This window comes from Temnothorax nylanderi, unplaced genomic scaffold (genome assembly GCF_030848795.1).
Source record: "Temnothorax nylanderi isolate EJ_2023f unplaced genomic scaffold, tnyl_v1.0 TNYL_tig0006_pilon, whole genome shotgun sequence".
In the NCBI taxonomy this organism is placed as follows: Eukaryota; Metazoa; Arthropoda; class Insecta; order Hymenoptera; family Formicidae; genus Temnothorax; species Temnothorax nylanderi.
In genome coordinates, this window is record NW_027249068.1 from 2228526 (window position 1) to 2252083 (window position 23558).

Consider the following 23558-nt stretch of genomic DNA (forward strand, 5'->3'; position numbering starts at 1 on the left):
ATATACATATATATATCGTCTATAAATCGCGCGAAACGTGCCCTCGAAACGCGCGTCGGCGCTCGAGCGATCAACCGAGGCCGATAGATCCTCACCCTCACGATTTACTGTCATTCGAAGACGCGAGGAGAGGACAGGATCGATCGGCGCACGGTTGCGCGTTAAGTTGCCGCTAATTTGGATTTATGTTCGCGTTCGCGCGCTGATCCCGTCGACACCTCGCTCGCCGATCGGTTTTACCCCCGCCGAACGATCTCCTGGTCGCGGTCAACCGCGCGCGACGGTCGTTAATTCGTCTCGGACGTCCCGCGGCGCGTCTGCAAAACGTACGTTTTTCCGGAAAGGAGTTTACGGAGCGGCTAGCGGTCCTCGTTGCGAACCATTCGCGTCTCGTTTAAAATCCTAATCGCGAGGGATCGTCTTCAGACGTTCAGCCGAATCGTCTTATAGCGGACGCTGGGAATTTTACGGATTTGCGGTACGGTTTACGTGGCCGATTCGCCCGGCCGATCCGTCGCGCCGAGTCTCATCGGCCGCGCTTTCGCGCGCCGCTCACGGCGCGGCGAGTCGTGTTCCCCGTACAGCGACTGATTTATTCTCGCGGCTCGCTCTCGATATATCGGAAATCTTCGTGCATTAATTCCACCTGTACGAGCGAGCGTCCGCGCGCCGCGCCGGCCTCCCCCGCGCGATCGATGCCTGATTTATTTCATCGGTACCAATCGGCGTGGTGTGTAAGTGTGTGTTCGACGGCCGTCGCGCGCGAACACACACACTCGAGCGCATTAATCGAAGCGTCCGCGCGCGTCGGCCGGAGCGGTGCCGCGCGAGTGTCATTTTATTTATTTATTTATCGGTGAGATTAATCCTTTCGCACACGTAACAAAAGTCAGACGTGATTTATATAATGTAACATAAATAATATAAATTAATGCGTATGATAATAAGAAGAAAGATATATAAAAGAGAGAGAGAGAGAGTGAGATAAAAATAAGGATCTTGCGAAATGAGACTTACAATCCGAACTTACGATCCCTCGTAGCTGCTCCGATACCTCGCTCAATCGAGATTGTCGTAATTAGGGATGAGATCAAATTCAATATATGTACTTAAATCTAATAATCGAATCTCGATTAGTTAGTTTCGAATTTTAGAATGAGTGCCTCCATCAGCATTCAAAACTTATAAGTAGTTTCTAACATGAAGAATTGAATTTTACAAGTAGTATTCGAATCTGTTATTATTATCATATAAGTTATTTTGTAACATTGTAATATAGAGATATTTGTATGATATATAATATATATACACACATTTTGTTTTACACATTAAATTTTTTAAGTACTCATAACAGATTTAAATATATTTGACTCAGGTTCGAGTCTACTTGGAAGTAATACTCTTGTCTTTCGAAGTAGGTACCTACACTCATAGGGGATTTTAATCCATTTTATCCAGCTTCGAATATACTAGCTTGAAGTATTGCTTTTATTCGAAATAATCATAGAGAGTTCGAAACCACGACAATAGATTCGAGACTACTCGTAAGATACTTAATCCCATCACTAGTCGCAATAATTGCCCACGATCCCATCGTTAGGATCAAAGATCGTTTGGAGATTTCGTTGGAGATTTTATCCGATGCGTCCGAATAAATCGAATTCAAGATTCCGTCGTCGAAACGCACAGATCGTTCTGAGAGCCTCGGAACGATCTGTACGGAAATTCCTCGATCGCTTCCTTCTTTTTCCCTTAATGCCGACGAGGCCGATGCACTCGCGCGAGCGTATGCGCGCGATGCGCGTGAGAAACGCAGCGAGTTGCACGCCGCGGCCGCGGATATATCGTCGGGCGCAAGTTCGTATGGAAATCTTGATACGCGATAAAGAAGCGCGATGGAGCGAGACGGCGCGGGCGCGGCGGCGGGAGGGGAGCAGGGAAACGGGGAAAAAGGCGGGGAAAATGTGATCCCCGGGCCGTGGTAGCGGAGGGCAATCGGCGCCGGGGTCATCATTATCCGACCATTATCCGGCCCCGGCCCAACCACTGTAATCCGTATTTCATTCTCCGGCGGTTTTTTGTCGCCGCGCCGTGCCGCGCCGCGCCGGCCGAAGAGCGGTTACGGGCCCCGGCCCCCGGAGATTACAGGCGCAGCGCGGCCCACTACGGCGACCGATAGTTTCCGCGATGCAACGCGCCTGGGCGGGGCACCCACCCCCTGCGAGAGCCCCTGCCAGTTTGCGCGCTTCCTTCTACTCCCCCTGCCTCGATCCCCGCGATAAAGCGGGTCAAGGGGCACGAGAGGGCACACGCACTTCTCGCTGGCTTCAATGCAGTAATTTTTCGTTTGATAAAATAGCCTTCTTTACATAAAATCATAATAAGATCCGGGAATCCTACAATTGTGTAAATGCATAATCAGCATAATATGTAATAGCTGTAGATATCGTTGAAGACATATCAAATGTTTCGATGAACTTCGCGTTTCAGGATTTTCATTTTTTAGCCTCATTTTTCTCAATCGCCTGACACACATTCTTCCGCAGAAGGTCTCTTCGAGAATAATTCGGAATGCAGACTTTGAAGGGGTGAGAAACATTTACCGTCTGTATTACATCGAATTTGGCGATTCGGTCAACAAACGCAAAATCCGCGCAGTTGTGAATTTTACGCAGCTCACCGCTCGCATCGAATAATCATACATCATAAACTTGAGTTATGAACATTCTACGTCTCAAAAGAACAGATTACACCCAGGCTCCTCGCATCTAAAATAAAATTCTCCCGTAGCTGCCTTCCCCACGTGCGATCTCTATCTCTATGATCTCTAAATCGCGCGCAGGATGGTACCCCGATTTACAAAGCGCCATCGAGAGGGCACGACCTTCCCGGCCGCGCTTCTCGACACCTTCGCCCCATCGGGATTGTCCCTGCGCGAGATCGAGATCTCCGAATCCGCGAGACAACGCGTGTCGCCCGTAATGAATCTCGGTTGTTGCATAATGAGAGCATAAATTACGCGTTCTCGTACGAGGGCCTCCGACTCTCTTTCTCTCCCCCCCCCCCCCTCTCCGCCGCCCGCTATCGGCCGCTCCGGGCAGGCCGCAATAAATTCCGACGTATAGACAACGGGGCCCCGCGGGGGCCCCCGCGTGTGTCGTCCGCAACGCGCGCACACAAACGCGCGCGCACACCGCTCGTTGTTCGTATATATTTACCTGGCAATTAGTTTTGCGGAGAATGTTGTTGTCCTTGGTCGTACACACAGAGCGAGCGCGAGCGTTTGCGGGGGTGTCCTCGCCGTCTGTACGTCGCCGAGAACAACAGCCTGGAGGATCTCAAGACGAATTATATACGCCTCGCTTTCGATGATCGCGTCGGACGGAAATTGAATTTACGTAAATTTCCGCGAGTTTATGATGGCGATGGGACTGCTTTTTACATAACTGCGTAACATTGTTTTATATAGCTATATATATTGCCGATTGTACATACATTTTTCAATATTGGGCTCTCATACAGCTTAGTATTAATATATCTATAGTGTAAGTATGTTGTGTAAAATGTAGCATTCAGATTTTTCTTAACTTTTCTTTAAGTGACGTGTAAAATCAAGTACGTATAATTAACGCTTGTAAAAAATCAATTCTACTTAGTCGCGTATTTAACTGCTATAAAAATATATTGAATCTTATTTCATTATAAAACGCCGAACTTTAATACAAGAACTCTCCGAGTATTAGCAGTTTCGTTTGATTCGCTAGCTGCGCTAACAATGTGTCATCCTCCGTTGCGTTGATGAAAAGTTTTACACGTACAAAGAAAGAATCGTAACACGCCGATACCAAAGAATTTTCGTATTCCGAGCGATACGTATCCGCGCTCTCTCTTAAATTATACTACTTTGCCGCTCGCGAAACAATGGCGGCCCGATCAAAAACTGCGGGGACTCATTTATCGCGGTCCTTCGCGGCGCTTATGATTGCCCTGCGCGCGCGCACCATGAAACCGCGGCTATCTCTTCTCTCGCCCTTTGCCCCTTTTCCCTGCCCTCCTCCCGGCCCCGCCGCGGCCGCTGCGCGGCTCGTTACTCCCCTTTAACACGTGGTTAAGCCTCGCGCTCCTCCATCGACCCCGCGATACCGACCGCGATAGATCGAAGCGGGGCCCCGATTTCTCCCCCCTTGCGCGCTCGAAATTTTTATTTCCCCGCCGCCGCTCCGGCGCGAAGTGTTGTTGCAACAAGGTGTTAGATTAATTGCGCGATTAAATCGTCGTAAATCTCGAAAAGGGACGCCCACTCGACCGAGCGCACGAGAGGGTGCAAGGAAAGAAAGGTAAGAGAGAAAAGAGTGAGAGAAAGAGCACGCCTCCTCGCGCTCCTCCTCGACGTTTCCAGAGCGATACGAATCTTTATGGCGCGGGCGGCGAGAATCTCGCCTTCTCCCGGCCGCGTTCCCTTCTTCCTCGCGCCGTCAGAGACGTCGATCCTGAAATTGGAATGCCCGGCTCACCGGCCGGATCGCCCCCGAGAGGAATCGCCCTCTCAAGAGTAAATACTCCCCCGTCGTGGCTATCGGCGAGCAATCGGACGAAGTTTATACATACGTGTATCGCTCGCGGACGAAACTAGCGATGTAAAAAAGGATTCTATGTATGAGAGCTTAGTATCAATTAGGGTTGTGGAATATCCTTTTCGATTTCGCGGTAAATAGGCGCAAAAATGTCAAGGGAGAGCCACTCTTCTATAGAATATTATAAGAGACAAAAAGAGAATGAGAGAGATACTGTTTTTAAAGTATATTATGTAGTAGACTCCTCATTTAATACGGGTTCGTACAACACGACAGAAAAATTTTAATATTTGTTTGTTTTAAAATAAAATAAAAAACATTTTACTGTGTTACATCTTTAACATTCATTTTACATTTTTTATAGTAAACCCTTACATCTTTTATAAATATATGTTTTCATATGCATAATCCATATATGTATACTCATGATCTATGTGACTCGAATAATGGATTCATAAAATAATACATTCCCCGTGTTATATGGAAGTGTACTATATTATGTAATATATATGTTATAGAAAAGATACAAAAATACTGTTTTCTTAACGAGCTACTGAAGATGTTTGCTACACCGTGTGCGGAATTTAGATACGGTGATTCACTTGCCCATTGATCGGCGACGATTAGAAATTCGACCAAAAGACTTTCACCACGTCGCTTTCGCCTTTCTGCCGGGCGATTCTTAATATGTTCAAAAAGTGCGTTTCGTTTTTTCAGCGTTGGCGTAACGAAAGTTCGAGGGATTGCTGGATGATACAAGCGCAAATTTCAGGAGTATGGGATACGGGGGTCGAGACAAATATCGAACGCGTGTTTTTTTTTTATTCCTTTTTATTTCTCTCTGCTTCGTGTTAGTAACTCGCTCCGAATATCGGCAGCAAAAAATGTGTAGACGTAATAAAATATATATATATATGTATATATATATAATTTTTTCGTTAATAATAATATTATTGCTTTCGTCGAGGCTTATCTCAGTCCGCGTGCGAAATGTATCAAACGTTTCAGTCGCCTATAATCGATGTTAATCTTCAGACCACGCAACACATTTTCGATAGCATTGTTCTCTCGTATGCCAATTTATCGGCGTGCTTTGAGAACAGCCTTGACCACGATTATTACCACGCCACGTCTACTCGCCATATCCACCCTAATCTCATTAGAACAGTCGAACATGCGTATATAAATATATATAATATATGCATAACAAAATGTCTTGCAGAGCAAGACCGCGGTTACGTAGAAAATCAACGCTTAATCCTAATTAAATCTCTGCTCATATAAAACCAGCAACGGCTTAATTGTACGGTTATCGGATAAAAAAAGATATGCTCTCTCTCTCGTGCTAGTCACAAATATTTACAAGATTTAACGCGCACGCGCGTCAACAATTATGTTCCGATTGCCAAAGATCACTGGGAAAATGGAAGCACAATTTTCTCTCACTAAGCCACTTTTCGTCGCTTTCTCTCAGCAAGATAAATAAATTGCACCGGTTTTAATAAACTCCAACATTAGAAATTTCATAACGATTCGATAACAACTATATATACCCCTTATCATACGTGTGACGCTTGACAATGGACGTATTCGGTGAACGGGATAATTTCTTTTTATTTATGAAAATATTGAGTGATAATGAAACTTTTTTTCATTATTGTCATCGGAATCGCGTACGGTTTGTTTCAATGAATTCTCATTTCTTAATTATTTGTGCTACAAGAAATGTCGACTTCTTCGACATTAAGAAAAGTTATTTTAATTTTAAACAAGAAATACGTCTATTGACAAACGCGTTATATTAAAAACAAATATTCGCATTATCTCTAGTCTTACAATTTTACCTTAGCAATTAATAATTTAATAAATAAACAGTCGGTTATACACAACAATTGCCGCTCTGTGATGTTATATCGCGCAATTGGGATCTATCCAATGTTACTCGTCTCGTTTTGCCCGATCTTATCATTTCCCGCCTCTCTGCTTAGCTGCAAAATTAACTCGCGCTCCTTGGTTTTGTCCGTGTCAACGAACTGCATTCTTCCTTTCCGTTATTGTGTAGCTATCGAGGATAAATTCCCTGCCTTCCCGCTTTCGGGTCTCCCTTGCGCTTTATCGCGGAATTGAAGAACCAACTACCGTTAAACTTACAGAATGCCATGATACCTGGCACAGAAACGGACGATCTTCAATATAGAGACACTTTTGCGATCGCCAAAGTCTCTGTATTGTTCTGTTAAGAGAAAGACATTTTTTGTGTTGTATGTATTTATATAAATTTTTGAAATAACAGAAAAAGAATTTACGTACCGTTTCAAACTATTGATAAAACATATCAACTGAAGACGATCGTATCTTGTGCCGAAAAATCGAAGTCGTAAATAAAATTAATCCGAATGCTGTTTCTCATATAATGTCTGTAATATTTCTCTGTTTTAATTTAAATGCATTAAAACAATGGTGTTTTGAAGTTCCGCCTCGGTCTACTTCCGATTTGACGAGCGTTCCATGCCAGGCGGCATAAAAAAAATTATGTATCGCGTCGTAGAAATCCAGCAGCCGTGGAAGCGCGCTTTACGATCTAATTACGCGAGCAAATTAATTTCCTCGACAGACCTGGGTTCCATACAGATCGAGTATTCGCTCGTTCGCGCCGCCGTATTCTTTGGCTTTAAGTTCTGCGTTCGAAACAAGGGACTTGAATTCTTCAGCAACCCGAATATTATCGTTAAAGGTATTTGTCGAATTGGTAATTTGCAACGTTATCATCCGTCGCAAATACCAATTCAAGTCAAACAACGTTAAACTCATGAGTCATTATGTTAGAATAATAATAAAAAAAAATAGTTCGTCCTCGTTCGTGAATACTTTGTAAAATGTCAAGAAAAAAAATGCAAGTCGGTTTTTCAACTTCTTCGCAACAACGTGCTAATCCATTATATTTATTACGATTCTGAACAATGGACGTCGCGCAAAGCGAGCTGAGAATGATTCAAGTCTAACAGATGCACGGACGTAATTGCACTGTTCATCGATTGCACTTTCGCACGGCCGAGAAACAGCAGCGGTAATAATCTTCGACGTTAACTCCTTGAAATCTACACGAGCGAGCTGAAACGGTACCGATATCAGTCACACGGAATCGGCATCAACGGAATGCCACGCTTCCAGCGTTACACGGCAAGATCATATTATGTCTCAACTATAAAACAGACTCCATTAAATAAATAAAACGAATATGTAAAATGGTTATGCCATACTGTATATACAACCGATTGGTGAGCGAACGTGGACACGTTAGTAAAACACTTACGCTTAATTACATCGAAATTTGCGAAATTCTATATTAATTGTATTTCATATATGCGTAAATCAAAATCGCAAACGAGCATTATTAAAATATCCAAAGGAAGTATTTTATATATAAGAGAAAGCGATAGAGAATGATATACATGAACCCCAATCCCGATAATTTGCATGATATAGAAATGGAGTAGCGCAATGAAATTATTTCGAAAGTTAAGTTCCGAACTTACTAAACAAGCATCATGTGCGGTGAAAAGAAAGACGAAGTATAGAAAACGCATGTGAGAGCCGCTTACGAATTAAAAGCATAAAAGCTCGACGCGATCGACGTCGCAATCGCGATCGCGCGAACGCTGCAGTGAGAAACAAGTGTGAGAACAGAAGAAAGAAAATAAAGAAGAAAATCTCTTCGAGTAACCTAAGGGTGACTCACGTGAGTCCCCGATACACTTACGCAGCTAATTGGTCTTAAAGTCCTAATCGTTCATGGAACATACAGTTTTTAATATATCATAGATATATGGGACCAAAATCACCAGCACCAGCCGTGCTGGGACGCCTCGAGAGCAACGCGATCGCCGTAATTGTTCTCCTTCTCGCCGTTCTCCCGAATGGAAAGTCCTCGATCGCGATTCAGACGATTCAGGGTAAAATTTCTCGATTGACAACGCGACGACCGCCGACCGTGATCCGATCGGAAATCCTCACGGCTTTGAAACGCGGCACGTCCTTCATCATCGCGATTCCCACCGCACGCGTCTAAGGCACTCTCGACAACTTAATAAACACCTGCGCGCATCAGTAAAAATATTTCCGCGAACCTCGCGGGTGTCAGAGGTCGTAAGATGCGCAAAAATGTAATTAACAATCTTATCCCGTCGCGAACAGGTAATGATTATGTCGGCGAAGATATTTTCATCTTCCGTTAAATACGCGTGACATTACGCGATGCTATAATTGCAGATTGACATTTCATTTCTTCCTTGTTCTCCGTACCTTTGCTCGTTTACGACGCAACACGGAAGGACGGTTGTTGTAGCGCGCACGTGTGTTTGGAAAAAATCTTCGTATAAAAAATATAGATTGTCCCCCGACTTCGTCTCCGTTCGTTATCAGCTTCGAGAAACGGCGAAACGGTCACCAAGCAGCGGCGAATAGTTCCGCGCGCTGATTGTGTGGTGTCCCATCGACGTATCGCGTGCGTTACCAGACAGCTCGAGGATCCGACGAACTGGTGCCGACAAGCGATCGTGAGAATAGAGAGGAAAGAGTCATTTCTTCCCTTTTCTCTGGCGAATTTCCACCCGCTCGCGTCTTCGCCTCGTGACGAAAGCTCACGTCGAAACGAAAGAGCGACCCGGTGGAGAATCACCTGCTTATAATATATTATTTAAAAAAAGAAGAAAAAACTCGAAGACACACTCGCACATATACACGCATAGGAGATAGAGAAGGAAAGTGAAAGGGAGTGGGAAAGGAGGGGAATAAACGTAAGGCAAAAGTGATCGCCCAAAACGGGCGTACTAAAAGCGGACCCGGCCGTGGCTCGGCGTTATCGTCGCGAGATAATATCGAGCACGGCGGATCATTATTTCTTTTTTCTCTTTTTTTACCTTTCGATCTTTGTGCTGGAGTCTTCCTCAGGTCACTCCTCGCTCCAGATTGCGAGCGCCTATGCGCACAAAGGAAGAGAGATTGAGAGGGCTTGTAATACGAAGAAGGAAGCGCGGGAAGGAGAGGGAAGGCGGAAGGAGAGACGGAGGGAGTCTCCCTTATAGACAGTAAGGATGGCAGAACTGGTATACCAGTCTCTGGCTGCGCTCCGTCTTCTTCATGATGCCCTTCTTGTAGTACTGCCGGATGCTGCGGCTGAGCTTGTCGTAGTTCATCGCAGGCCGGTTCTTCCGCTTGCCCCAGAGTCGCGCCACGCGTACCGAGTCCTCGATCTTGAAGACTCCCTTGTTGCGGTCTAGCCAGCGTATGCAGGAGCCGTGAACGCCCGGGCTCTGCAGCAGCTCCTTCAGGAACTGCCACAGATGAATGTGACTGCCGCCGTTGCGCATCTTGCCGCCGCCAGTACCGCCGTTGCTGCTATTACCACCTTGAGCGGAAGCGCAATCCTCATCCTCGTCTGCACGCAGAAAATCAAGGGGACGCAAGAGGTGAGGGGTGAGACGCGAAACTGTACATATGTACTGACGATATACGAGAATGTACCTAATGTCGTATTTTTTTATCAGTACTAGTCAAATTCAACTTCGCACTGTTATGTTTGATTCACGCGTGGAATCAGGCAAGAAAATAAAACGAGTTTACTTTATTTTTTCATTAAACGAGTTTACTATTCGCGCACGAATAGTTAATAATCGTTCGCTAAATGATACAAGAAGCATATAACGTACCGTCTGAGAAATCTACGGTGCAGGGAGATTCCTTGAGGCTGACTGCCGTGGTATTTCCAACTGTCGGCGTTGCGGCGCTGTTCGGGGATTGAACTACCCCCGCGGGACTCCAGGAAGCAGCCAGAGTGTTCCGCGGGGACTCCTCGACGGCGGCCTTCCAGATCTCCAACTGCGCGTGCAGCATGCTCCCGCACTTTAACATTAAACATCGTCGTACCGGCATTATTAGCCTGATTACCTATAACTTCGTCATTCTATTGCCATTTCTATCTACGTATTAAACAACGCAATCATCGATGCTCTATTCTATTTGAACAGGTCAAACTCACGCCGTCTATCACGTATTAGGTATTCGAAGTGCATTGAAAACCAAAACTTACTCGGTTGCCTTCAAAGTCACGGGAGGCCATTAAAGATGAAAGGCGAGCACGGGGAAGAATAGACGCGAGATAAAAAGGAAGGAGAAAAAGAGAGATGGAGATGGAGAAGTGCGTCACGAGCATTAGAATTCCAATGGAAGAGTCGTTGTGCGCGAGAGAAGAGAAAGCGGCTCCGTCGAGAGAGACGCAACGCAGCAGGCAAGACATTCGAGCGGTTGACCCACTTCTCGATCGTTTCTGCTGAGCCAATGGCGCGCGCACCGGTAGGCACGGCGAAGCCGATCCTGCTGATCGCGGAATGAGCGTCCGAGAAGCGGTATATACGCACGCATGCACGCACGAACGCACGAACGCACGAACGCACATTCATTTCGGACGCGGTTTTGCAGCGCCGTTACATCTTTACGTCGCTTACCATCGCGGTGCGTACAAACGTATCGAGATCCAGAGATGCGAGATGCTCGTTCGATGAGAGACTTCATCTCGAGCGATCGGGGCGATATTTATAGCTATTATTCCGAACGTAACGTTCGGATCATTTGCAGGATTTAATTGTTGAAATTAGACCGCGTGGTGCTTATAACGAGGCATCTCCTTCGATCAATGTAATCCGCGCGCAGCATTCCTGGGTGCCTCATCCAGCGGTGCAATCATACTCGGATACTTCGCAATGTTCCGAGAAACAAATATTCCCGCGTATCGATAATCGCCGCCATTAAAACGCGATGCCAAACCGCAAAGAATGCCGTAATTATTTCCTCGAGGAGCGAATGTGGCATGACTCGTCCGGGGCTTACACGTCAGCATTAAACGCCACTCATTAAATGTGCAATCCAATTTTCTGCTCTTTCACTTTTTCAATATTTTACCTTTCGCTCAATTCCGAGAAAATTTATAGTAATCCGGAAAAAATTTTCCTTACGCGTATTTTCTCTAATTCTACTGCAGCATCGCATTAGCAAGAATTCGAGAAAGCGGTTAATATACAGTTCTAAAAGAAAAAAATGTACAATTATAATTAATTTTAAATTCACCGGATTAAATCGCGCTTACAAGCTGTAAAGTCAAATAGCGGAGTCAATTAGCGGAGTAGGGCCTTTGGAGGATGATGCGAAGTACGCGTGCACATTTGTGAGTTGAACCATGAATGAAGTCCGCGAAGGAAACTCGACCGCACGTCGCGTCAGCGGAGCACGAACGAAACGAGGAAAGGACTTGGCGAGATCGCAGATAGAACGTGACCATAAGCCTGACCATGATTCCACGCTACGAGAACTACCGCGGTACTTCGTAGCGCGATTATCCAATTACTAGACGCAAAGCGGAATCCATTATGCATGACTACTTCCCCGCTGCTCGCCATACACACATAGCTACTCTACTCGCTATTAATTTCCGTTAGACTTACGCCTGTAATTCTCATCGAATAATGAGATGCACATCGATCGACGGGACTCCAGAGATCTACCTGTGTTTGCGATTTAAAAACATAACATAATCATCCGGGGTTTATGCCGCATCGATAATGTTACAGGTTTTTAACTGACTTTGATATTTCCTGTTTTTCTTCAACAAACCCAGGAAAGTGGCGGAGAAAAAATTAATTCTTAGGTAACGCGAGGAAAAATGTATCTTGCTCTCTTCATCCTTTTTTACTACAATCATCATACTAATAAAAATAATCAATGAGTGAAAAGTATTGTGTAGCTGTAAAAAAAGAATTGCGCTCTTCTTAGGAAAAATTAATTTGTTGTAAAATGATACTTCGTTTTACAATACAATGTCAAGTTCACTTTCCTAGCTTTATCGTAGCTTTGTCAAGTTTAGGGTTAACTACAGTCAGCAGTGGGTATAATCAATATTGGCGCAACCGGTTTTTAGCACGCTCGATGTCGATGGATATAAAACTTGTTACTTAATAAGCGATTTAATGTGAATTGTATGCACAAGTATCAGGAAAGCCAGCGAAGAGAAGCCGTCGCAATTTGTTATTTTCTTAGTTCTCGTGGAATAATGATGTATTCGAAAGATAATTTCATACTTTGATTCGTCAAATAATCACATCGGGATATCAACGACTGATCATCAACGGTGCCTTGTAAGTAATTAAGTTACTTTATGTGTTAATCGAACTTTGTATTTGCAATCGCATATTCTTAAATCAAATATTATTTGTAAGGTAGAAGATTGTATTTATATGCAGGTGTAAATGCGCGCTGGGCATATTTCTAATCAAAATTGATCTCGTCACTATTTTATATGACAAGATTGCGACATGCGAAAATATTCGATACATATGATAATATAAAATATTGTTTCATTCGAAATAAGACGACAGGGGCATATTTATGTTAGAATTTATTTATTATATATTATGTTAGTATATTTTGGTCAAACTTTCTCGTTGGTACTTGTAATATCAGATTACTGACGAGTGAGTTTCAATCTGGTAAAAAAAGGAATTGATTAATAAAGAGAGATGCCGACAACCTTGGACAATCTTGAAGGGCCTCTTTTTCCTGAAACCGTATCCCTGACGCAAACATGTAACTTTCACGCGCCAGATGATTCTCGGGGGAATTCCGTTATGTCGAAATCTTGGGCGGCGTATGTTTTACCATTTATTTCTCGGGTACGAATTACGCGGAAGGAACGTAAACGCGCGCATCGATTACCAGGAAATTCACTTTCACCGGACCTCGACAACGGACATTTCTCAAGTCCCCCTTCGCTTTCCTCATCGTACAAACGCGAACTTGCCCACGACGATCACGGATCGTTACGGTAATAAAGGTAATGAAGTCAGAATCTCGCTCACTGATTGCGTGATAACTTTCCTGGTTGTCAAACTTAAATTTAATTGCCATAATTTCACCGAGACGTAAATTCGTAACTTTTACCAATTCGCATCCATCATGTTATTATATCACGCTTTACTCTCGCTCATAAACCCTGATATTCATTCAAGATTAATTAATTAATAAATAAGTTTAAGATAATAATTTAACTAATTTTAAATACGTGTTTATTTAAATAGTTTTGCTATCAAAAATATAAATTACGAACAAAATAGACGCATCACGCGGCAACTGCCGCGATAAATGCAAATTCTATTATAAATTTTCGCGACGCGGCGAGAGATAAGTCCCGTGAAAAATCCAACGATATCAATGAGGCAGATAAGAACGCATTTTCGCAAGATTGAGTATTACTTTATTATTGTTGCTAACATCATTGAGCATTCATACGGAGAGGATGTTATGCAAAAAAACCCGTGCGCAAATTTAAGGGGTTTTTTTGCTCTCCGCCAGCGCGTCAGACCTCCTTACATCAACGTAAAATAAAAGCATTTCGAAAATCATGCCGCTGATTGATTCGTCGAAAGCATGTACGATCACCGACGGCGACGAGGTCGATCATCGCAGACGCAAGGCATTGCGTAACGGTACACGTCAAAGCTGCGAGTCGTGCACGCGGTTAACACGAAGTGTGCGAGAAAATAAAAGTCGGACGCGACAAGATGTAAAAGCAAAGAATAAAGAATAAGAAATTGATGCTAAATTTTTCTTGTAATAGGTCTCAAAATGTTTAATGTCGAAAACAGAAAAATTGCAAGAAAAAACGCTACTCAGCAAAATTTTGTCGCAAAAAAAAACGGAAAAAAATATTTTGTAATCTATGTATAATTCTCTAGCATCCCCGCGATTCAGTTTCGACTAAAGTGAAACAGACAAAAGTTTGCGCTCACCTCAGGAGCTCTCTGACAAAATTCCTCCTCCGTGAGGGATGTTAGCGTCGCACCGTCCACATTGAAACTCTCCATCGGCACCGAGGGCAATTGCAGCTGCCGCCTGGCCCACTGCACCCAAGCCGCCACATCCGCCGCGCTCCAACGTCTGGGCTCTGTAATTAAACGTCGGAAATCTGATGTTACTCTTCGCGGTAAAAAAAAAAATCAGAAATTTGGAAACTCAATTACCAATAATAATATTTCGAATTACACGAATATTTATATCCTTCAAGAAAAATCTCAAGTAAGTGTTACGATATCGCGCGGAAGTAGTCGCACATATAAGCGTAGAAGGACATTAGGAACGAAAATCTGTAAGGCGTAATTATATCGATGACGTGGATCTTCGTCACGGCAGAGCGCCGTAATTTCGTAACTTCGCGTGAAAGCATGCCGACACGACGCTTAGAAATTTATTTCAAGCGTAACATCATGGTTCAAATTAATAGATGATCCAGTTGTATGAACGACGACGACGACGATGACGACGACGACGACAACGTCGAAATTACTGCCTGCGGCAAGGTAACGAGAAGGTCTAACGGAACGAGGCTAGCCGATACTTAACCGAGAAAACCAAAGTGCGCGTCGGAATTTCTGATGGCTCGCTCGTAATCATGTCGTCCATACATCATCGAGTGGCACGGAGTGAATTTCCACGGTATCTGATTACGAAGAGAGAGTTTATAGATGGAGAAGTGAGATACAAACGAATCTCAGCCATTGCATCAGAACTATAACCACGATAAGCAGCTTGAGAGACAGATTGAAGAAAAAGGCTTCTCGACTCGATTTTAGTACTTTCATAAGTTGTGGAATGATAATAAACGCTACAAAATCCACCGTGTAATAAAACGACACGATCGAAAATCGTGTAGATAGATAATTCTTGTAAGTTACATTGTCGAGATGATCATAGTAAAAGATGTAATGATAAAACCTTAAGAAACGCGGGAATAAATCTTACTTGACGATTACCATGAGGTTGATAATGATAATAATTAACGCGCACGTGATTGTAGTCATTGTCACGGAGACTATTATAGAAATGGCGTGCTTATATAAGGATATACGCGCTTACTCTCCATTACTTGCAATTAATCGCCAGCGAGATAGTATCGATAATCATAAGATGTATGATTTTATATCACATCTTTTATCAATTCGGCTCTTTATTTCATTATTCGGCATTCATGATTATGACGAATATGCATGGATCACTACTTTTGATGTCTCGATTAATTCGGTTCGCACAAGCTTACGAAAAGATTCCATTTTTTGAGTTTTCAAAGCTACTTTCTGTGCTTCAATGAGAAGAATGTAGATAATCAAGCGATACGTCGAAATATGAACAACGAGAGAGAAAACCGTCTTATAGAATTCTAATTAAACTTTTATAGAATTTTAATAGAAAGAGTCGACTCACCTGGATGAATGCCGAGCGCCACGCAGGTGTTGTCGAAGTCCTTCTGCAGTTGCTGGATGGCCAGACTGAGGACCGGCTCGAGCTGCTCGCGGGCGAGATCACCGACGCACTCGCCGGCCTCCATATCCTCGACGAAGCCAGTCCCGACGCCGCCGAGATCGACGGGTCTTAGATTATACTTCCTCTGGAAACTGGTGTCCCTCAACACTTCCCGCAGCAGCTGATGATCGCTCTTCTGGCCGTCCTTGAAGAGTTCTTCCTCCTTTCGCAGAGGATTCGCCAGCTCCTCCCGCGATTCTCGTTCCACCTTGGTTTGGCTCGTCTTCTCCATCAAATCCTTACGAAGGACAACGCCTTTGAAGAGAAGCTCGTGCAACGTTGAACTACCCTCGAACTCGCTCGAGGGACTGGGCGAAGATGAAGAGGAGGACAAAGAGGACGGCGACGAACCGTTGCTGCTAGAAACGGATCGCGGCTCCTCCTTGAAGAGGATCTCTTTGAGCAGCGGGTGTCCCTGCACGCCAGCGTCCTCCTTCTTCGGCAGAAAGTCGGCGTCGAGACTGTTATAGATGTCCTCCTCGCTTCGAGGCGGAGTACAGGGCACCGTGCAGTCGGTTGAGTCCTCGCGGTAACCCAGACTTTCGGCTAAGAGTCTGTAATCATGCGAAAATGCGCGCGATCCATTCACGTTAAAAGATTACGAACGAAGAGGACGACGAAGGAACGCGATAAATAATAATGCCCAGAATCATGGCGCTAAATGCGAACAATTAGAGATTTTTAATCTCAGTCTCGTCGCGCGTAACGATTATACGTAATCCCAAAAGAGCTCTAAGTCCTAACAAAAAAAAAAGTTCTTAAATATTCCCGTTAAGAATAAATCGACTAAATTCCTTTAAGCATTTGTATGCCCCTAACAATAAGTGAATCTCGAATACCTAACTAGCATAATCATAAAACAAATCGCGACGTTTACCTGGATTCCTGAAGGATGGCCAAAAGATCGAGGCTCTTCTCCCTCTTGACCGGCTGCTTGGCCGACGGTTCCGGGCTGGTGGGATAAAACTGGGCGCTCTGAGGGCTCCTGGGTACGTAGTAGGGACTCGTCGGGTATCCCGGCGAGGATCCCTCGTGCGAGTAGTTAGGCGACAACGGCAACTCGCCGTTGGGATACGGCGGGCTCTGGTAGATCGTGGGCGATTCCGAGCGCGGCGAGCGTGCCTCCTGTTTGATCTGCGAGCTCTTCAGGCAGACCTGGCCGCCGGTCGGGCTGTAATCGTCCGGCAGGAGGGACAAATCGAACTGAAAAGTGCTGTAGTCGAACGACGGCGAGTAGCCGGCCGCGGTGGGCACCGTCTGCGGCATCTGAAAAGAGAATCGAAGATCATAGATCGCACATACCGTCATTCGGCACGATTAGCTTGCAAAAAAAATATGGTGAAGAGAAAGCGGCACGCTAAGACGCCCGCCCGCCGCCTGACGTGCGAGACACGTTTCTCGCGTCCGTCACGGCCAAGGCTAGATCGATCCGAGAGTATCCACGAGGGGTACTCCGACCGTAAGTGGCTAATGTTCGCAATTAGAGTGCGATTGTGGTTTTGTGGTGGCCGGCCGGCGATTGCGCCTATGCGGACGCATAACGCTGGCACCGGCCGCGGTAACGTTGCATAAGCAATGAGAAAGAGACGCGTCATAGAGAGAAAGAGGACTACTACCTACACAGTAAAAAATAAAATGTTAATTGTAACATTTTTCAAATGTCCCAGAAAGTCCACTCTAAATTTTATGTTAAAATAACTCATTCATCGTGTGTTACTTGTTGACAAATTAGAAATGTTAATTTATTGACACTATATTTTACATTTATATGTGTTCTTTTAACTTTAAGTATAATGTAAAAATAACTTGTACAAAATGTCGATATAACATTTTGCTCCGTCTGATTTAATGTAACTCTTACGAAATGTATATTATACATTTTATTTTGAGTTATATTAACACATATTTTAGTAAATTTGATTATTTTATATGTCAAAGTTTACGATTATTTGAAGATTTACTTTAACTTTTGTTTATGTTAAAATAACTTTAAGACGTGTTGATTTTTTGAAATAATTATGTTAAAAGAACTCAAAATAATATTCAATTTCTAAATGACATACATAAAGTGTTAGTTATCACGTTGACATAAATATAACACATGAAAATGTTACGAAAATAATAACATAGCTGTTGTATGTTAATTTTACATTGAAATAATAGTCAAATCTTGGTAACACAAGAAAATTTTAACATTTGGACGCACGATTTTTTACTGTGTATAATACCTATTCCTTGAAAGCTTATTCAATCATTTTACATTGTAACTATCTCGTGGAAGGCATTATTTCAATTATACAACATTCATCGGATATCGCGCCCCAGATTATCCGATTATTCGATCACTTCCGTGAAGGTCGTATTCTGTAAAAATGTGATGTGTCCCTCCACGCGGATAATAACGGATAATCGCGTCGGATTTCGCAACACGTTTCCAAGCATCGTCTCTAGCAGAAATAATTCCCACAGGACATAGCGCGGCGGTAACGAGTAAGGTGAGCCTCGATAACCGTTCGCGGCTGGATCGTAAAGTGAACGCGAGCGTACGTTATAAACGTACAAGGAGGAAGGGGGGGAGAGAGAGAGAGAGAGGAGGCAATAAACCTGGCCGTCTTTTGTAGTCCGGACGATGCGTTGTTCTTCATATCGATCTGCGCGAAAGCGAAAACCGCCGTCCGCGGTACCGCGCGCCAATATATCCGCGGACGAAACACTTTCCCCAAGACCTGGGCCCCCGGGCTGGACCCGATTGCTCGTTTATCTTTCAGCGTGTTTATTGCCCGTCATGCGTTTGACCCCGCGTCAGTTTGTTACGCTCCGCGAGTCGCTCAAGGCTCACGGCAATCGTACTGCACCGTTCCTGTCTGCGGCCCGGGACGTGCGACTGTTTCGAGACTTAACGAAACCAGGGAGATTAACTGCAGAGAGGATCAAACTAAAAATTTCCTTGTAATCAATTACACTTAGCTGTACTTACATTGGGCAAACTTACATGAGAAATATGAACGAGGGGATACGATGGAGTCTATAAAAGTTAAAGATGAATTATGAACATTGCGGAATGCATAAATTCTCATGAAGAGAAAGTCGATATAAAGCTCAAGAAGAAATATGTCGCGGCATGAAAAAGAAAAAGTCGCAATGCTAATGTTCAGGAAAAGTATATGTCGAATATATCTAGAAATATATATTTATACATATAGATAAAGGTGGAATCTCTAATAAATCTGCTAAAGCATTCACATTTGAAGGAGGGAGGTCGTTGTTTCTGTATAAATGGCCGCATTTACGAGCGAGAACGTTGATTTCTGAAAACGGGCGGGACAAGCGCGAGTTTCGGGTATCGCGGCCTCAGATCGTCGGCGCTCATCTCGCGTGGCGAACAAAACGTCGGAGATACGGCGCGGCGCGGCGCGGCGCGTCGAGAGAGACGAAACGCCCGCCTCCCGGCGGGCCCGGTGTGGTGCACCTTAAGGGCCCATTTATCTCTACGTGTGTTTATTGCCCGTCGTGTGTTTGACCTCGCATCAGTTTGTTACGCTTTGTAAGCCCATTACAGCGTTCCCAGTGCATCTTCCCTCGCGCTCAGGCGGGGTCGCATCTGACATTTTGACGTAGTGCCCCGCAAAGGTCGACGCGAAATAAACGATTATGCCCACAGACACACAAGCGCGCGCGCGCGCAAGCTCTCAGACAACGTAGAGACACAATACCTCTCCCACTTTGATCGTACGGACACGAGAGCGCTTCTCTCACGTGCACGTGAACGCACGCGTACACGAGCGCAACGGATGGGAGCTCCAAAGAGATACGAGCGAGCACGGCAAAAGCGTACTGCTTATTCTCTCCTGGGGCCTCTCGAAAGGCTCCGCGAGGAGAAAGAGAATGTTTATCTATATACTGATGGAATCTAAGAACGATGCTCTCGGGAGAGAACCTTCCTGGATTTACCTCGCGCGAAGCCATGAGACTCGGCCGCGACTCCCAACCGTGAAAATATATTCGCATCTCTGAAAAACGCCCGATCAACACTTTCGACCAAATATGATCATTAACATCGAGACATTTATATTTGAAGCTCGGACACTTTTCTTCGCGTAATCAGCGAACTGAACAGACGCTCTATGTTTTTTATTATTCTCTTGCTATCACTGTACATTATGAAATGCAATTAATATTCTGTTACCGAGAAACGATGGAGTTTCGGAAAATCTAATTGGCTTCGCCGGTGAAGCACTTGCGTGGCAAACGTGCGAGAACGGTGCTCCCATGGAGAACCATTTAATGGCTCTCCTTGAGTTTCGCTGCCTCCCTCTCGAGACTTTCGCAAAGACAAGCCATTGACGTCACACGTTCGACTAATCGCCGGTGCAGCTGCATTCTCCCCTTCCGTGCGCAAAACACGGGATTCCACCGGAGTCACGGGCCGCAACAGCCACGGGGCGACCTCATAATTTTCGAGAGACGGTCGTCCTGTTTAAACACCGTTATTTATTCGCAACAACACGGCGGCACGCGGTACCCCGTTGCCGTATCTCCCCGTGCAATTGAGCTTCCATGTAAATAATTACTCCAAAATGTGTATCTTGGCCCTTTATTGTAACACATAAGAAACGTACTGTTTTACACATCGATGAATAGAATTTAAGAACATTGCGCTGTAGCGCTGTTGATATCCTGATGTGATTTAACTTCAAGAGATAAAGAAACATAAGTTACTATACTAGACATCACAGACGCGCGCTACGCGCGCGCTATTTATTTTTAGTATTTCACTGTTACTATTACACTATTAACCACACAACTGTCAAAATATGCCATGACAACCGCTCATGAAGTAGGCGCAACAAGAGAACCAATCGGCATCGCGGAAAAGCGACAACAATATTTCGATAGATTCAACAGGAATTGTACAAGTATCTTTTTTCTCTGTCCTTTTGCTTTTGCCCCAAATTCACACATTTTCCATTGTTCGCAAAATATAATGTAGATAAAATTATTACGAACCATCATGATGACGAAGGAACATTAACGCCAAATCATTATCGTCGCGATTCCAAAGTGACGCCGAAAATGAATTTTCTCATTCACTTGTGAACTCACAATTGAAGATCGATAAAGAAAATTGGATAAATAAATTATCCAATTGTTGTGATACACCTCCATCTTGTTGTTAACCACGAGAAGCAATATACGCGATAACGAGAGTCGTCGTCGTAGATGCCTGCCGTTGAGCGAGATAACGCCCGAGTTATCGGCCATGCGTGGTTTCGTAATACGATTTTCACGATCTTGTCGGACTTTGAACGTGCACGGTGACATTTTGAGCGAGAAATCGCGACCTTCGATAACACTGTGACCACGAAATGAGAGACGAGGCGCTCTTCTCGAGACGCGGTTTTCGTTCGTGTGCCGTAAAAACGTCTTCGCGACGTCTACCGAGTCACCGGTAGAATGGATATTTAAATATGCATTCCACGTTCACGAAAAAAAAGGTGAAAAATTACGAGACGGTCATAAAAACAGATGATATCCACAATACATCTTAGACACTCTATATTGCAAAATGCGATTACTTTTGCTTATATTTGCACATGCGTAGAAATATTTCTGAATGTGTGCACATTTTTAATAATGCGCGTTATATTAGCGTTCATTGTAATATTAAAATAGTATAGCCAAGTGCAGCAGCGATTTAATATAGCTTACGCAGTTTATAGTTTAATCACATTTTTATCTTTATTAACTTAATGGTAATATTGTCATTTTTTAGAAAATGACAACATATCTCTATCGGGTGACGATTTAGATTCCAAATAGGCAAAATTCTAATCAAAATTTTCGATGTTCTAATTTTAAGGAACGGCAATATAAGTTGAAAGAAACTCTTTTTACATAACATTGTATTCTCAGAAATTCTTCAGTTTATAAAAGAATGCGGGCACTATCAAAAACAACGACAATTCGCAAAATTCGACTTAATTTTATTTTGACATAAAGGAATCATAAAAAATTCTGAGATCTTTATACGTAACGCAAAATATAAATCTGTCGCTATCTCACTTTTAATTTAAATATGATTTTACATTATACCTCATAAACTTAAACTGTTTTTTTTTATTCTCGTGTAATTGACTTAATTCTTATCTTTCTGCAAATTTACTCTAATAAAGAAATATGAAGAAATATCTTTACTTTAATTGACACAACTGCGTCTTTGTCTTCGCCATAGAAATTCCACTGAGCAATTAAAACAGCCATACCATCGTACCTGATATTCTTGTTAATTACCTCACCCGTGGTCATACCGCTTCGTAATGTCGTTATTAAAGTGCGAAGTGAAAACGCGAAGAGGCGAGGCCTTCGGTATTGCAATCCCGAAATTCTTCAGCATTTTTCGGATCCGCAGGAAGGTCAACCGCGTACGCAAAGTGCAACTTTTTGCCATACATAGGGTACGTGTCCTACAAAAAGCATAACGACTTCGAAGTAATTCTTCCTACGGAAAGATCGACTCGAAGTCGACCAAAGGATCTGTTATTAAAATATAACACGGTAGAAATGAGACACTCTGTATACAGGTCCTCACGCATACATATACACACACATATGCAGATATATCTTTATATCTCCGCATCATCACGTTGTTTTACGAGTCGAAATATTTATGAGAGGAATTTCCTCTCGAATTACCATCATTGTGACGAGGCGCGATGCGCGAACGGCCAATCGCGCGACCGGTATTCTTCCACCTTGCCGGGCATTCATTTCGCTCGGACGTTCGTGTATCGTGCAATTAATTCCACTAACGCTAAATGCGGCAAACTGATGTCAGCCGCCTCAACCTGAACACGGGAATTGCGGCTCGCGTGCGTCATACCTCTGAAATTACTCTAGAAACCCCGTTTCCAGCTCGTCGCCCATTCAAACTCGGTCTCGGTCTCGGTCTCGGTCCGGGACACGCTGCACACGCTTTCGGCCATTAAAATTAAATGTTTATATAAAATAAACAGGCATCAGCGTAAAGCACCGCTTAGGCGTTAGAACGTTAATTGGTTTGGAAGAAATAATTAGGGAATTTCTCGATCTTAATTAAAAACTTGGTTATCAAAAAGAAAGATTTTCAATAAAGATTCCTCGGAATGAATTTGTTAAAACTGTTATCCCCCCGAAGATAATAAGATGAAAAAGAATATTGTGATAATAATTGTTTGGTAAGACAAAATGTCAATACGCATCTTATACAAAAATAGCGAGTGAAATCAATATTTATATAACGTAAATACATTCTAAATACCTATCCTTCAACTTCCGTCAATCGATTGGTATAAGAAATATAATTCCTTTATACATATTACATAAGAACACATTTAGAATGGAAGAAAAATACTCTAATAGACACAACACGCGAATTATTCACAATGTAAGCGACTAGATAAGAATATAACTCCTAGCGAACTTTCCTGTTCAGCTTCGATCGATTTCGTGATATTACATCCATATTACAGCCTTGCAATACCGTCTCCTCTTTTGTCGAGTGACAGATTTTAGCGCTTTTAACGCATATCAAAAGCGACATAC

The 23558-nt window shown here is 43.6% G+C and overlaps 1 protein-coding gene across 2 annotated transcripts in view; it reads right to left on the reverse strand.

Annotated features, from left to right (window-relative positions):
• Positions 1-7500: 7500 nt before the first annotated feature.
• Positions 7501-23558, reverse strand: part of Ets98b (DNA-binding protein Ets98B) — a 35437-nt gene continuing 19379 nt past the window's right edge. The window contains exons 1-6 of one of the 2 annotated variants that reach the window (XM_071717042.1): positions 20985-21218; positions 16855-17243; positions 15879-16531; positions 14411-14565; positions 10283-10475; positions 7501-10011 (exon numbers count right to left, since the gene is read on the reverse strand). In XM_071717042.1, the coding sequence (XP_071573143.1) occupies positions 9653-10011; positions 10283-10475; positions 14411-14565; positions 15879-16531; positions 16855-17243; positions 20985-20990 (1755 nt within the window). In that variant the 5' untranslated portion in view covers positions 20991-21218 and the 3' untranslated portion in view covers positions 7501-9652. Of the gene's footprint in view, positions 10012-10282; positions 10476-14410; positions 14566-15878; positions 16532-16854; positions 17244-20984; positions 21219-23558 lie in introns of those variants that run through there. The other variant, XM_071717035.1, reaches the window with a different exon arrangement.